This window comes from Xiphias gladius, chromosome 10 (assembly GCF_016859285.1).
Source record: "Xiphias gladius isolate SHS-SW01 ecotype Sanya breed wild chromosome 10, ASM1685928v1, whole genome shotgun sequence".
NCBI lineage: Eukaryota > Metazoa > Chordata > Actinopteri > Istiophoriformes > Xiphiidae > Xiphias > Xiphias gladius.
The window spans coordinates 26,794,265-26,806,975 of record NC_053409.1 but is presented as its reverse complement, the minus strand read 5'-3'; the positions used below and the strand labels follow the sequence as shown (position 1 = coordinate 26,806,975).

Genomic DNA, 12,711 nt, shown 5'->3' with positions numbered 1-12,711 from the left:
ATTGTGGTCTGTTATAAACCATTTATTAAATCTTTATATACTACTTATGCTATGCTACGGAGGGGGACTCAAAGTAAAGTGTTACCCTTTAGAACTTTGAGATTAATCAGGGGTTGCGACTAATGGTTATTTTCATTTTCGATTGATCTACTGACTTTTTTAAAAGATGGCTTCATCATTTAACCTGTAATATGGCCAATGTCCAACAGGCCAGATGGAGAATATTCTGTTTCCATGAAAAGAAAAGCAGCAAACCCTTCTATAGGCAACTCGTTTTTTCTGGACTAGAAAAACCATTTGAAGATGTTTGACCAGTGACACAAGCCATAATGATGGATGGACAGAAGGCGATCCGCAACCTCTCCTCTAAACTCACTGCAAGTATCAATCAGCTGATCAATCAACAAACCGATCAACGAATCAATAGTCTGGCTCCACCTACTGGTGAGGCTGAAGGAGGCGGTCCAGCGGGACAGGGCCTGTGATTGGATCCCGTGGGAGTAGGAGCTCATGTAGTTGTGGCGTCCCTGCAGTTTGTGAACCCTGACTGGGCCTCCGGACGGACCCAGCACCCCCCTGTAGACAAGAGACTCGATTTGAAACATCAAACTTTAAACTCTGCGTCATTACAGCACGGAAAAAGAGATAGTACGGACACGTGATTGGATGTTGTCAGTCAATTACACAATCATTTAATGGGTCGTTCTGTTTTAGTAGTTCAGTCCATCATTTTTATTCTTTCTAATAACACTGTACTCACTGAGATCATGGCCAGATTAACCTCCTGAGGGGCCCCAGGGCAAAAATTTGTTGCTCTGCCCTTATCGACCCCCACTGTCCACGTCAGTTTCATTATTTCCCTCGGCACCCCGAAGCCAGCCAGTACGCTAGAGCTGAAATTATTATCTGATTTATCAATTAGGTGACTGACAGATAATTAACTGGTAATAATTATGATAAGCGATTCATCGTCAAGGTAACTTTTTAAGTAAAATTAGCAAAAATTCACAAGTAGCAGCTTCTCAAATGTGAATATTTTCTGGTTTCTCAGTTTTTTACGACAGTGAACTTAACATCTTTGGGTTTTTGACTGATTTCAGACAAAACAAGCAATTTAGAAATGTTAATTTGTTGTTTTTCCACTGTTTTCTGTTTTCATAAACTGAACAATCAATCAATTATTAAAGAAAATAACTCAGATGTATGGATAAAGCAAATAATTGCTGGTTGCAGCCTTACAGTTCTCCTATGATGGTAAATGACCTTGCTTGAGGTTTTTTATCTGTTGATGACTTGATACACTGAAAAAAATTGAAGCAATACTGATAAAACACAACTTTACAGCAAATGAGGACAAAATAAACTAAAGAGAGAAAGGACCCGACATAGTTGATATTCAGTGATTTAAATTTCCGACAAATTTTCAATTAATCAAATTATGTAGACAGAAATAATATGGAGTAACTCTGGCTCTCTGGGGATTCAGGGTCTGGGGCTCCTGGGTGGCCGCCCGCTCGCCCTGGTTGGTAATCCAGCCATGACCAAGACAACAGCTAAAATCTCTGAGCACTTTAGCCTGGTTCCCTCCCTCCGACACCCACACAATGATTCACATACTGCAGGCCTGGTGTTGTGCTCACTGATGGTTGATGTTTATGAAATTAATGAGTGAGGTCAAGTTTAGCTCCGTTTGTTTGATCCAAGTCTGATCACAATCTCATTTAAATCAGAGCAAATGGGCAGAAGTCGTGTTGAAAGGAAGATTTTGGACGGAAAGTGTTAAACCTTAAATAGGTTTATGACATATATACCCTGAGGATTATCCAGGAGATGCTAGAAAACGCAAAGAAATTAATTTCTGTCCGTTAAAAGCCAAATCATTTGTAAAATGGAAGGATAGTCAGAGACCTAATTCCGGCACCTAAATTTTTGATGAATTTACTTTATTATTGTTTTTGTATAATTTCATCATTATGTCACACCGATCAGCCACAACATTAAAACCACTCACCTAATATTGTGTAGGTCTCCCCTCGAGTCACCAAAACAGAATGGACCCATCAAGACATGGACTCAACAAGACGACTAAAGGTGTCCTGTGGTATCACGTACTAAGACATTAGCATCAGACCCTTTAAGTCCTGTAAGTTGCGAGTAGAGGCCTCCATGGATCGGACTTGTTTTTCCAGCACATCCCACAGATGCTCAATCAGACTTAGATCTGGGGAATCCGGAGGCCAAGTCAACACCTTGAACTCTTTGTCATGTTCGTCAAACCATTACCGAACAATTTTTGCATTGTGGCAGGGAGAATTATCCTGCTGAAAGAGACAACTGCATTCAGGGAATACCATCGGCATGCAGAGGTATACTTGGTCTGCACCAGTGTTCAGGCAGGTGGTACGTGTCAAAGTAACATCCACATGCATGTCAGGACCCAAGGTCTCCCAGCAGAACATTGACCAGAGGACCACACCGCCTCCGCCGGCCTGCCTTCGTCCCATTGGATCCTGGGGCCATTTCTTCCCCAGGTAAACGACGCACACGCCCCCGGCCGTCCTCGTGATTTAAAGGAAAACGTGATTCATCGGACCAGGCCACCTTCCTCCGTTTCTCCATGGTCTGGTTTGACGCTCACGTGCCCATTGAAGGCGCTTTGGGCGGAGGACAGGGGCACTCTGACCGGTCTGCGGCTACGCAGCCCCGTACGCAGCAAGCTGCAATGCACTGTGTGTTCTGACAGCTCTCTGTCGTAGCCAGCATTAAGGTTTTCTGCAGTTTGTTTTATAGTGGCTCTTCTGTGGAACTGGACCCCACGGCCCAGCCTTCACTCCCCACAAGCATCAGTGAGCCTTGGGCGTCCATGGCGCTGTCACCGGTTCCCTGGTTGTCCCTCCTTGGACACCTTTTGGTAGGTACTGACCACTGCGTACCGGGAACACCCCGGAGATGCTCCGACCCAGTCGTCTAGCCACCACAATTTGGCCCTCGTCAAAGTGGCTCAGATCCTTGCTCCCGCCCATTTTTCCTGCTTCCAACACATCGACTTCAAGAACTGACTGTTCACCTGCTCCCTAATATTTCCCACCGCTGCACGGCTGCCACAGTAAGGACGAAATCAGAGTTATTCACTTCACCTGTCAGTGGTTTTAACGCTGTGGCTGATCGGTGTGTATACGTACATACAATTACTCGCTATGCCGACTAGTTTTCTTTGTACAGAAAATGTTGTGTTACTGGGGATGAAAAAGAGGGTTTCTGTAAATGTTTGCTCTGTTTATCTAAAATGAACAAGAGGTCATAAACATTGTTTGGAAAAAAGAAGTTAAAAAGGGGAAGATTTCTCACAAGGAGTCTCCATACTGACCCCGAACTTTGCAATTAAAAACATCTTAAAACGGGAAATGTTGTTCAGTGTGGTTTTAAAAGGGAGAGTCAGACTTCAGGGAAAAGGGTTTAAAGCAAAAATAGACAAATGACAGGAAGATGAGATGTAAAGGAGTGAAAGAAGGATCCTGAGAGAGCAGAGTTGTTGCCTGTGTTTTTCCTCTCAGGGCCCCTGGAGGCCCTCTGCGGAGGAAGGGGGTCATTCAGGGTTGAGAGCTTAATCCTTCATTCCTGCACATTCCTTCATGGTGTTGGTGTTTTGTTGAGGTTCAGCAGACAGCAGGACTCATGCTGCTCATTACTATGTCACATCTACAGCTGCTGCCAGTAGCAGAACAAAGTGTCTGATCCCCGTGTATGTAAATCTACACCCTGCTCACCAGAAACACTCCTGGCTCCACCTCAGCCTGCTCCAAACCTCGGCAGTTTTCATCCAACCTGTCTGACAAACCTGATTTCAACCAATCAGCCTGAAGAGTCACCTGCTTTGATTGGATGGGTTTACTTTGCCTTTGAAAAAGCTCAGCTGCAGACAGCTGCTTTTGTGTGAAATTTAACAGCAACACTCGGTGTTTTTCAACCTGGCTCTTATTCTCATTACTGCGGCCTAACTACAGGTCATGTCGACTTGAAACTTGTCACCTCTGCCGCAGAAATTTGGAAAATGTGGAATCTGACGCTGCATATCGGGGCAATCCTCGCAACCTTCCTAAAGCCTTTCAAATAAACTTCAGATTTACACTGGCGTTTTCAAACTCTTGTTCCCGAGACTGAACGAAAGTAAACACAGGAGCTTGCCTCTAGATTAACTGTTGTAACTAAGTACAGAGGGATCTACTTTCCAGGGCAACTTGCATAATGATCTATGCGAAATTAAAATTTCTTTGGAAAGTTTAAGGAGGCTCGTGCTGCTTGCCAGAGTTCTCATTTCCTGAATATAGAGTTAGAACGACCAGAAGTCAGAAATGGCCATCAGTCTGGGCACAAACCTCTTAACCCCGCTGGCCCCCCCCAGTTCTGCCCTGTTTAAAAAACCATGACGTCTTACACAAACACAAGACACAAAGAAAGAAAAACTAAGAAATCAGGTTTAAACTTCAGTCCTACCTGTGCACAGCGGCTCCACAGACGGAGGAGACGGATGCGTAGATTCCTGTCCCGAACACCGACACCCTCCACTGGGTGCAGTCTGGAGGACATAAAACCACCGCCCCGTCCTCCATCAGGTCGGCCCCGCGGGTCACACAGCTGACTGGGTAGGGCACTGATCAAAAGTAACAAACATTGCAGGAATACTTCCAAATTTTGGGATGTGCTCTTATTTTTTCTTCACAAAATGTTGTACTACTCCTTCAACATCTGCTAAAAAATTATGAAGTAAATTGTAGTAAAATGCAAAATGGGCAATAACGTGTTCCTCTTTAACTTTTCATCCTTCTTTTGTTTAATTTATGTTTTTCTCTCTCTTCTTCCGTCTATAGCATATTAGTGATTTTTCAGTATTCTAAAGTTATTTTATTTAAAGTCTAATTTATTTATAATGCAGTTTTGCTGTAAAGGAGAGGATTTGCTCACTGCGTACTTTATTTTCATTTGCAACAAACTAGAAATTTACAGGTTTTTTCTATGCAAAAAAAAAAAAAAAACTTAAATCAGTCTTATCACTACAGAGTCTGTGTTTGGTAATTTCCTGCTGCCGAGATTTATGCTGCAACAAAACGCATTCAAATTATTCTTTCCAATATTTTAGTCACAACGAAAAACTCTCAATTTTCCGGCAATTAAATTCCACAAAACTTAAATTGAGCGTGAAAAAACAAAACAGAAGTATGTTATTGCCATGGTAGCGATTTAATCGCCGGGCGTTTAGTGCCTCTGTCACTGATAAACTGACAGTTAAAACAATCAGTCAATCAGCAGCATGAGAGAGTCAGTGATTCATAGAGTCAGAATAACAAATCTGCTCTTTGAACAGACTGACATGTACAGTATTTCAATCCAGCCGAATTCCCAGTGACGCCGTTCTCATTTACACGTTTTTCCGTTTCCGTTGTCGGACGACGGAGCGAGTTCGAAACAGTGACTGAAACGTGGCCCATTGAGACGACACGTTAACCGGCACTCGCTTCCAAGCTGCTGCTCTGCTGCTAAACACTGGGAAAAAGGCAACATGATTGATGACAGGGCATAAAAGGGGTTTACTGTTACACAACACTATTCATGAGAGAGTCAGTAATTCATTGAAATACAGTCAGAATAACAAATCTGCTCTTTGAAAGCACAGAGAGAGGATAAAAGGGACTTTTCATGTGTTTCATCTATTGGAGAGAACGGACGGGTGGTTAGTTTAAATTTCATACATTTTTATAATTCAGGCTAAATATAAACACGGGGAAAAAAGTTCTGAGGCTCGACAAAACAAGTCATACAGGGAGGTTTAAAGTTACCTCCATCTGTTCAGAGACACTGAGGTACTGTTTTTGAAATCCGCCGAAAATAATTCATCAAAGCGAAGAGAAGAAGAAGAGACGACGGCTCACACACCAAGGTTTTCCATTGGCAGATCAGAAAAGACGGGAACACGAGAGACGCTTTCTCCTCATTCTCCGAGCAACGTGTGCATTTCTGTTCATGTTTATATCCCATTAACTCAGCTTAGTCATGTTCAATCATAAATGAACTCAACAAATACGTACAATTACTTTCCTGATCACATTCCTGTCAGATTTTAATGCCCCCGTGACCCTTCCTCTTGCACCATCCTGAGGGGAAACTTTACTTTTGATTATCGCTCCCAGATTCTTCTATTTGGAAATATTTTAAGGCCTGAATTACTCAGTAATTACCACGAAAAACAAGACTAGGTCAAAACCTAGTGTATGGCTGAACCGTGTATGGCCGATGTGCGAAACTGAGGATGTAGATGAAAACCTCTGTGGAACCGCTGTAAACAACTAATATCGATGGAAAGGAGCTAAAGCCTGCTGGAGAAGTCGCTAAATGTTGCTAGTTGTCGTAATACGCTAATTAGCATATTAATGACGTCGTCGCATCGTCACTGCACTTAGTTTAGCGTCAGTTGGTTTCAGCCCTTTGTCTGTTTGCTTCTTTCCTACTGTCTGTGTTCACATATACAGTCATTTAATCCAGCTGGATTCCCAACAAAGCTGTTTTCATTTACATGTTTTTCTGATTCTGTTGTCAGACAAAGGAACAAGTAGGAAATAGTGACTGAAACGTGTCCTGTTAAGACGACATGTTAACCAGCAGTCACTTCCAAGTCACTTCCAAGCTGCTGCTCTGCTGCTGAAACCCTGGTTTCATAACCACGACGTCGTCTGACAGAATCACCAGACACACGAGTTAAAGACGACGGCTGAGCTGAGATTTCAGGTGTGATTACCTGTAAAATGATCAGTCGGAGAGAAAGTTAGAAGCTCATTCAGTTGAATGAGACGCTTAGAGAGGTGTTGCCTGCGGAGGGAAAGCCAGACCTCGCGCTTGTGGGGCAACACTGATGAAGCTCTTCTACGGAAAGTAGCTAAGGTTCGTCCACAAAGTCGCTACGTTTGCTGCTAAGTGCATTTTTGAGAAACAGTCACTAAATGGGCTGAAAAGTTGGTAAATCTAGTGACGAAGGTGCTAAACTGGCAACACTGCCTGTAAACAACCGCCTGGAGATGTAATAGAAACTGTTTGCGCCAATTGATTTTGAAAGAGCAACGGCCAATGGGGAAGCTCCAATACTCGGCCGGCAGACCAATGGTGTGACTTCATCACAAACTCAACTCTATCACTCACTAGTTCAGTCTTGGACATTCAGGGATGTAGCACTGGACCATGGCCGGTCCAGCCACAGAAAGCTAGGATTATAAAGTATGACACTAAATCCTCACGTGAGAGGCCAGAACCAGCCAACGTTTTTGCATTTTACTTGGAAAAGAAACTTAATAAATTAATCAGTTGTCAAACTAGTTGCTGGTTAATTTTCTGGTGACCAATCGATTAATCGACTCATCACTTCAGGTCTAATTTTACATAACCCTCCTCTGCCGTATGAGAAGCAAGGCCAATGTCATGTCTGTTGTACCGTGAATGACACAAGTCACAACCACACGACCGCAGCCGCTTTCTGGTGTGTCCAGCCCGAGGACTTTAATGTTCATTGTTTTTCCATATTATGGCTGTAATGAACACTGTAGCCTCCAGGGGGCACCCACAGTGCTGTTAGTGTCGATTCATTGGTCTCAGTATTATTTTAGTCTCTGAGATCATTTTGCTTTTCCTTCACGCACATCCCGGATCGGTAACGTGATACAACAGCGGGTCCTCGCAAACCCTAACGGACATAGGTTCGTACAGTACTCGTGAGGACCCACACCGGCATAAACCATTCCCCAAACATTTTTGTAACCCTGACCTAAAAGTAATTCTGACCCTTTACCCTCGAACCAAATCCCAACCCGCCAACACCTCTGTGAAGGAGGGAGAAAAAAATGTCCCCATAAAGGCCAAAACTCACATTGGTCCTCACAAAGATAGACATACAAGTGCACAGACAACAGCCAGCTGATTTTTACTCATTTAGATAAATTCATCATGATGCGTGAGTGAAAAACCCTGAAAAGTGTCTCTCACCGAGGAAACCAGAGACTGCGTTTAGATCATCCTCCGTGTTTTAAAGTGTGTTTGTGGTCGGATCGGTTTGGTTTGGTTAGTTTCACGGTTATCTCAGTTAACTGAGTTAACTGAAGCGCTGCTATGGTTACCTGCAGGTTATTAAACCCTGAGCTCTGCTTTAGAAAGACAGTGAGACTCTTCACATGTTGCGGCTCGCATTTACCGTTGATCTGATATAACGCCGTCCGTATCCGCAGGGACGGATTTTAAAAAAAGTAAGAGAACCAACTACAGACAGACAACGGTAAAGACGTGAAAAGAGAAAGACACAGTGACAGGTAACAGGTTCAGGACTGACCGCTGGACTGGGACCCAGACGCCGAAGAGATCAAGAAGAGAAGGCCTGCGGAGAAAGACAGAGATACCATTAGCCCGTCATCAAATACTTCAAATGCTGACAGGAGAAAGAAAGAAGGGAGGAAAGAACCAAGACGGGACTTACACAGCCGCTAGACTATCGGCAAATTGTAAAGCAGGCAGATAACAGAATAGAATAAAACAGGAGAGAGCGCTTTACCTGTCAGAGGCAGCAGGACAGACAGCAGACTCATTTCTGTACCTACTGTGGAAAAATAGCCGGTAAACATATTGATATGTGATCAAGAACAGTCAGTAAATGCGTCAGCACACCTGTCCGCATAAATAATACATGATTACAATGTGAATTGCAGTCCGCAAACCAGTTAGTAAACATACATACACACGAGACTACTGGATGTACTGGACAGCAAACTGTACATTAACCTGCTCATCAGTGAACTAGTCAGTAAACCAGTAAACAGTTAACAAAGTCAGTCGACTGCTACAAAATGAGCAGACCGGTTGGGTCAACAGGTAACTCAATGAGCCAGTCAGCCATTAACAGTTAGTCACTCACACTGTCAGTCAATATGTACAGCAGTCGGTAAACCGGCCCAGAAATCAGTCAAACAAGGCCAGCCAACTAGTTAGGAATGAACAGACTGGTTATTAGTTATTCATTCCCTCGGTAAACCTGTCAGCTATAAACAGCTGGCAGCTGAACCTGCCAGCTGCTGAGTGAACCAGTCAGCAAACCAGTCATTAAGGCTGTCGGTGAAGCTGTTTGTATACACACAGTAAACCTTTTCCATTCAAACCCTCAGTCCACCAGTTAACAAGTCTGTAAACCAGCCAGCAAAAGTTATAGTCGTCACATGCGTGATATTTTAAATTATGTTTTAAAAATACGTCTGCAAACTAGTCAGTAAATTCAAATGTGTGACACATGATCACACTGTATTAAAACAGTAAACCAGTCAGAAAACCACTTCATATAGTGCAGGATGCATGATTATGCACAAAACCAGTCAAACGATCAGTAACAGTGGTCAGTAAAAAAAAAAAAAAGATAACAAAGTTGTTCAGTAAAAAATCAGTTATCGATTAGTTTGTTGATGAGAAAACCAACTGACCAACCAGCCAGTCAGCTAATTCATACCCACGAGACGTGATCGCATTGTAAAAGACAATCAGCCAGCCAGTCAGTAAACCAGTTAGGAGACAAAATCAGTTACTCAAACAGCTATAGATCAGCCAGTAAACTAGTTCAGGCAGTAAGTGAACCAATCACAATTCAAACAAATCAGTAAATGAGTTAACAAAACCAACAGCAAGGCAGTTAACCAGTTACCCAGTCAAAACACCATTCAATTGAAGACTAAACCAGTCAGTAAACAGTTAAATAATGTCAATCAGCTACTAAAAGATGAGTAGAGTGGTCAAGTCAACAGTTAACTCAGTAAAACAGTCAGCCATGAACCGTGAGTCCCTAAAACTGTCAGTTAAGGGGTAAACCAGTCAGTAAACCAGTTAACAGACAAACAGAGTCAAGCAGTAAACGATATGTAGACCAGTCAACTGATTATCGGTCAGTCAGTGAACTAATCAGCCAGTCAGTGAACCAGACAGTCAGTCAAGTCCCTCTGTTTGGTTTTAAATCAGCCAGTAAATCAAAGAAAATTAGTCACACGTCAGTCAAAAAAAAACCAAACTTTCATTGAGCCGGTCAGTAAGGATCTCTGTGCAAAGAAATCAGTAAACTCAGTCTTACTGACTGTTTCTTCAGTGGACGTCTCTGAGGAAAACTGTTCAGACTGTTCAGAGTTTATTCCCTGAAAGCAGCAGCAGCAGCAGCAGCAGCAGCAGAAGCAGGCGGTAAGCTGATGATGCTGAGCCGATGTCGATCGCCCAGAGAGAGAGAGAGGCAGCCCTTTAAATAAGCTCACACACACACACACACACACACACACACACACCCCTACCTTACAGCTGTGACATCAGAGGAGGAGGTGGGAGGGGCTTCAGTGACAGGTCAACCTGAGAGAGAGAGAAAAAGGGAACGAACAACTGACCAGCGTCCTCGGATAACAACGATAATAATGAGTCTCCTTGGCAACAGCTACTCTCTCTGGGGTCCTAGTTAAAATAAAACATTTACAATATCGTTATTACAACCAACCCAATACGGAGCTGGAGGGAAACTGGAACTTGTTATTTTATTATCATTTAAGTTTTCTCTTTCTTTTCATTTTTCAAGAGAAACAGAAACAAATAACCAGATTCGAAACACAAGAAATAAACATTAAAACAAGAACCAAACCCTCCCAAAAAAGAGAAAAGGAAAAATAAAGAAAAACATAATGCAAATCCCTGCGGTACAACCAAAGACACAAGAGCCCACTCGTTCCACTTGTATGTTAATTCGTACTGAAAGAAATATTCATAAACAATCAAACGAAACATTCATCAGAAAAACAATTAAAGTGTGTTAAACTGTAATGTTTAACTCCTAAGGCCCATTTTCTCCCTTTATGAAAGACAAAAACTGATTCCAAACAATCGGTTTATGCAAGTTGGTTATCATCGACTCAAATGACGCGCCCTCTGTGGGTAACCTCACTCAGTCTCTATATTCAATCTAACTTGGCTTTTCCAGTTATGAAGGATAAACTTAGCAGCTGGTGCAACTCGAACTTCCAGTCCCTGGAACTTAACCTTGCTCAACAGTGCGTCGTGTCGTGTTGTTCCCCCCACAAGTTTAGATAAGGATGGTCAATTTTTTTGAAAAGACAAACCAGTATTGTTGTTTGTTCTGAGCTGCCTTTAACAAACACTGTTTCCCACAAGCCCTAGATGAGTGAGCGGAGGAGTCACGGTTAGTTCAGACATGTCTGTAACAACAACAAGACAAAGGAGAATAAGTAGAAGCTCTTAGACAGCAGAGGTCGCAGTTCAAAAGTCGGAAGAATGACGTGGCTTTATATATTTGGGATATTAAGGATATGGACAAAAGGTATTTACAGCGATGTAAATACCTTCAATGAATCCAATTTTATAAATAAATCCATTTCCATGGGAGCTGCAGTTTTGTTGTATGCTAATAAAATGTATTATTGTTTAACTTTGATAAAATTGTGAAGGTTTCAGCTCCTCGTAAAGTGTTGCAGTGAAGTCGATTTGCCTTGAACAGCTCCAAGCGTTGATATCTCCAAAGGGGCGAACTCAAAACCCACTTTCCCCTGAAACAGCTGGAAACAGCTGGTTTTATATATTTGGGATATTAAGGATATGGACAAAAGGTATTTACAGCGATGTAAATACCTTCAATGAATCCAATTTTATAAATAAATCCATTTCCATGGGAGCTGCAGTTTTGTTGTATGCTAATAAAATGTATTATTGTTTAACTTTGATAAAATTGTGAAGGTTTCAGCTCCTTGTAAAGTGTTGCAGTGAAGTCGATTTGCCTTGAACAGCTCCAAGCGTTGATATCTCCAAAGGGGCGAACTCAAAACCCACTTTCCCCCTGGAAACAGCTGGAAACAGCTGGAACAGCGCGAGGTGCGGCTCGGTCCGAGCCACTGTGTTTGTTTCCCATGTGCAGAGCCAGGACTGTGGAGGAGAACCGGACTTCTTTCCAGGGCGCTGGCGGACCGTGGGGAGATATTCACTGAATTCACTGACAAGAAGTGTATTAGATAAGAATCGCTGACTGTACCTTTAAAGAAGCCAAGTCAAACCTATAACATTCAAACATTAAATGGAACAATTCATAGTAAAACATCAAAATAACACTCCTCGTCTCTGCTCGAAGTTCCAGGCCTCGTTAGCCGCTAACTGCACAACAAACCCCAATCTCCAACCAAACTGTTGGTAGCTGAGTTGCACTGTGGGTAATGTAGGTGCCAAATTTTGACAAGGAAGAAGAACGTTTGGAATAAAAAAAGACGATATCTCTTGTTTTGCTGCATCAGTTTTTTTTTTTTTTTGTATTTTTCTTTGCTAAATAGTACTCAGTCGAGAATTCAGTGGAATATTCTTTTAATATTTAATTCTAAGTAAACAATATTTACGTTAGATTTAAGTCAGAGTCAAGGCTTTAAGTCATCTGCTCAGACCGTTATAAGCAACAGCTCTGAAGGTTTTGCTGCTCAGCATTTTGGGTCTTGGACTGACAACTGAGGACATAAAAGAGCAAATGATAAATAGAATAAAAGAAGTTTAGACTCGGAGAGCTTGGGAACATAAATAAGGTCGTAGTGAGCCATGGGAGAGAATCAGTTTCTCTGTCTGCTGTTTGTTAGGAGAGCTCTGTAAAGGTGACTCTACTCAACTGAAGGATGA

General features: G+C 42.4%; 1 protein-coding gene across 2 annotated transcripts in view; it reads right to left on the bottom strand.

Moving 5' to 3' along the window:
* The window catches only part of coch (coagulation factor C homolog, cochlin (Limulus polyphemus)), an 18,973-nt gene extending 8,798 nt beyond the window's left edge, over nucleotides 1–10,175 (bottom strand). For both annotated transcript variants that reach the window (XM_040137665.1, XM_040137666.1), the window contains exons 1-5: nucleotides 10,139–10,175; nucleotides 8,585–8,629; nucleotides 8,366–8,410; nucleotides 4,495–4,651; nucleotides 443–576 (exon numbers count right to left, since the gene is read on the bottom strand). In XM_040137665.1, coding sequence (XP_039993599.1) covers nucleotides 443–576; nucleotides 4,495–4,651; nucleotides 8,366–8,410; nucleotides 8,585–8,618 — 370 coding nt within the window. In that variant the 5' untranslated portion in view covers nucleotides 8,619–8,629; nucleotides 10,139–10,175. The remainder of the gene's footprint in view (nucleotides 1–442; nucleotides 577–4,494; nucleotides 4,652–8,365; nucleotides 8,411–8,584; nucleotides 8,630–10,138) is intronic.
* Nucleotides 10,176–12,711: the final 2,536 nt, after the last annotated feature.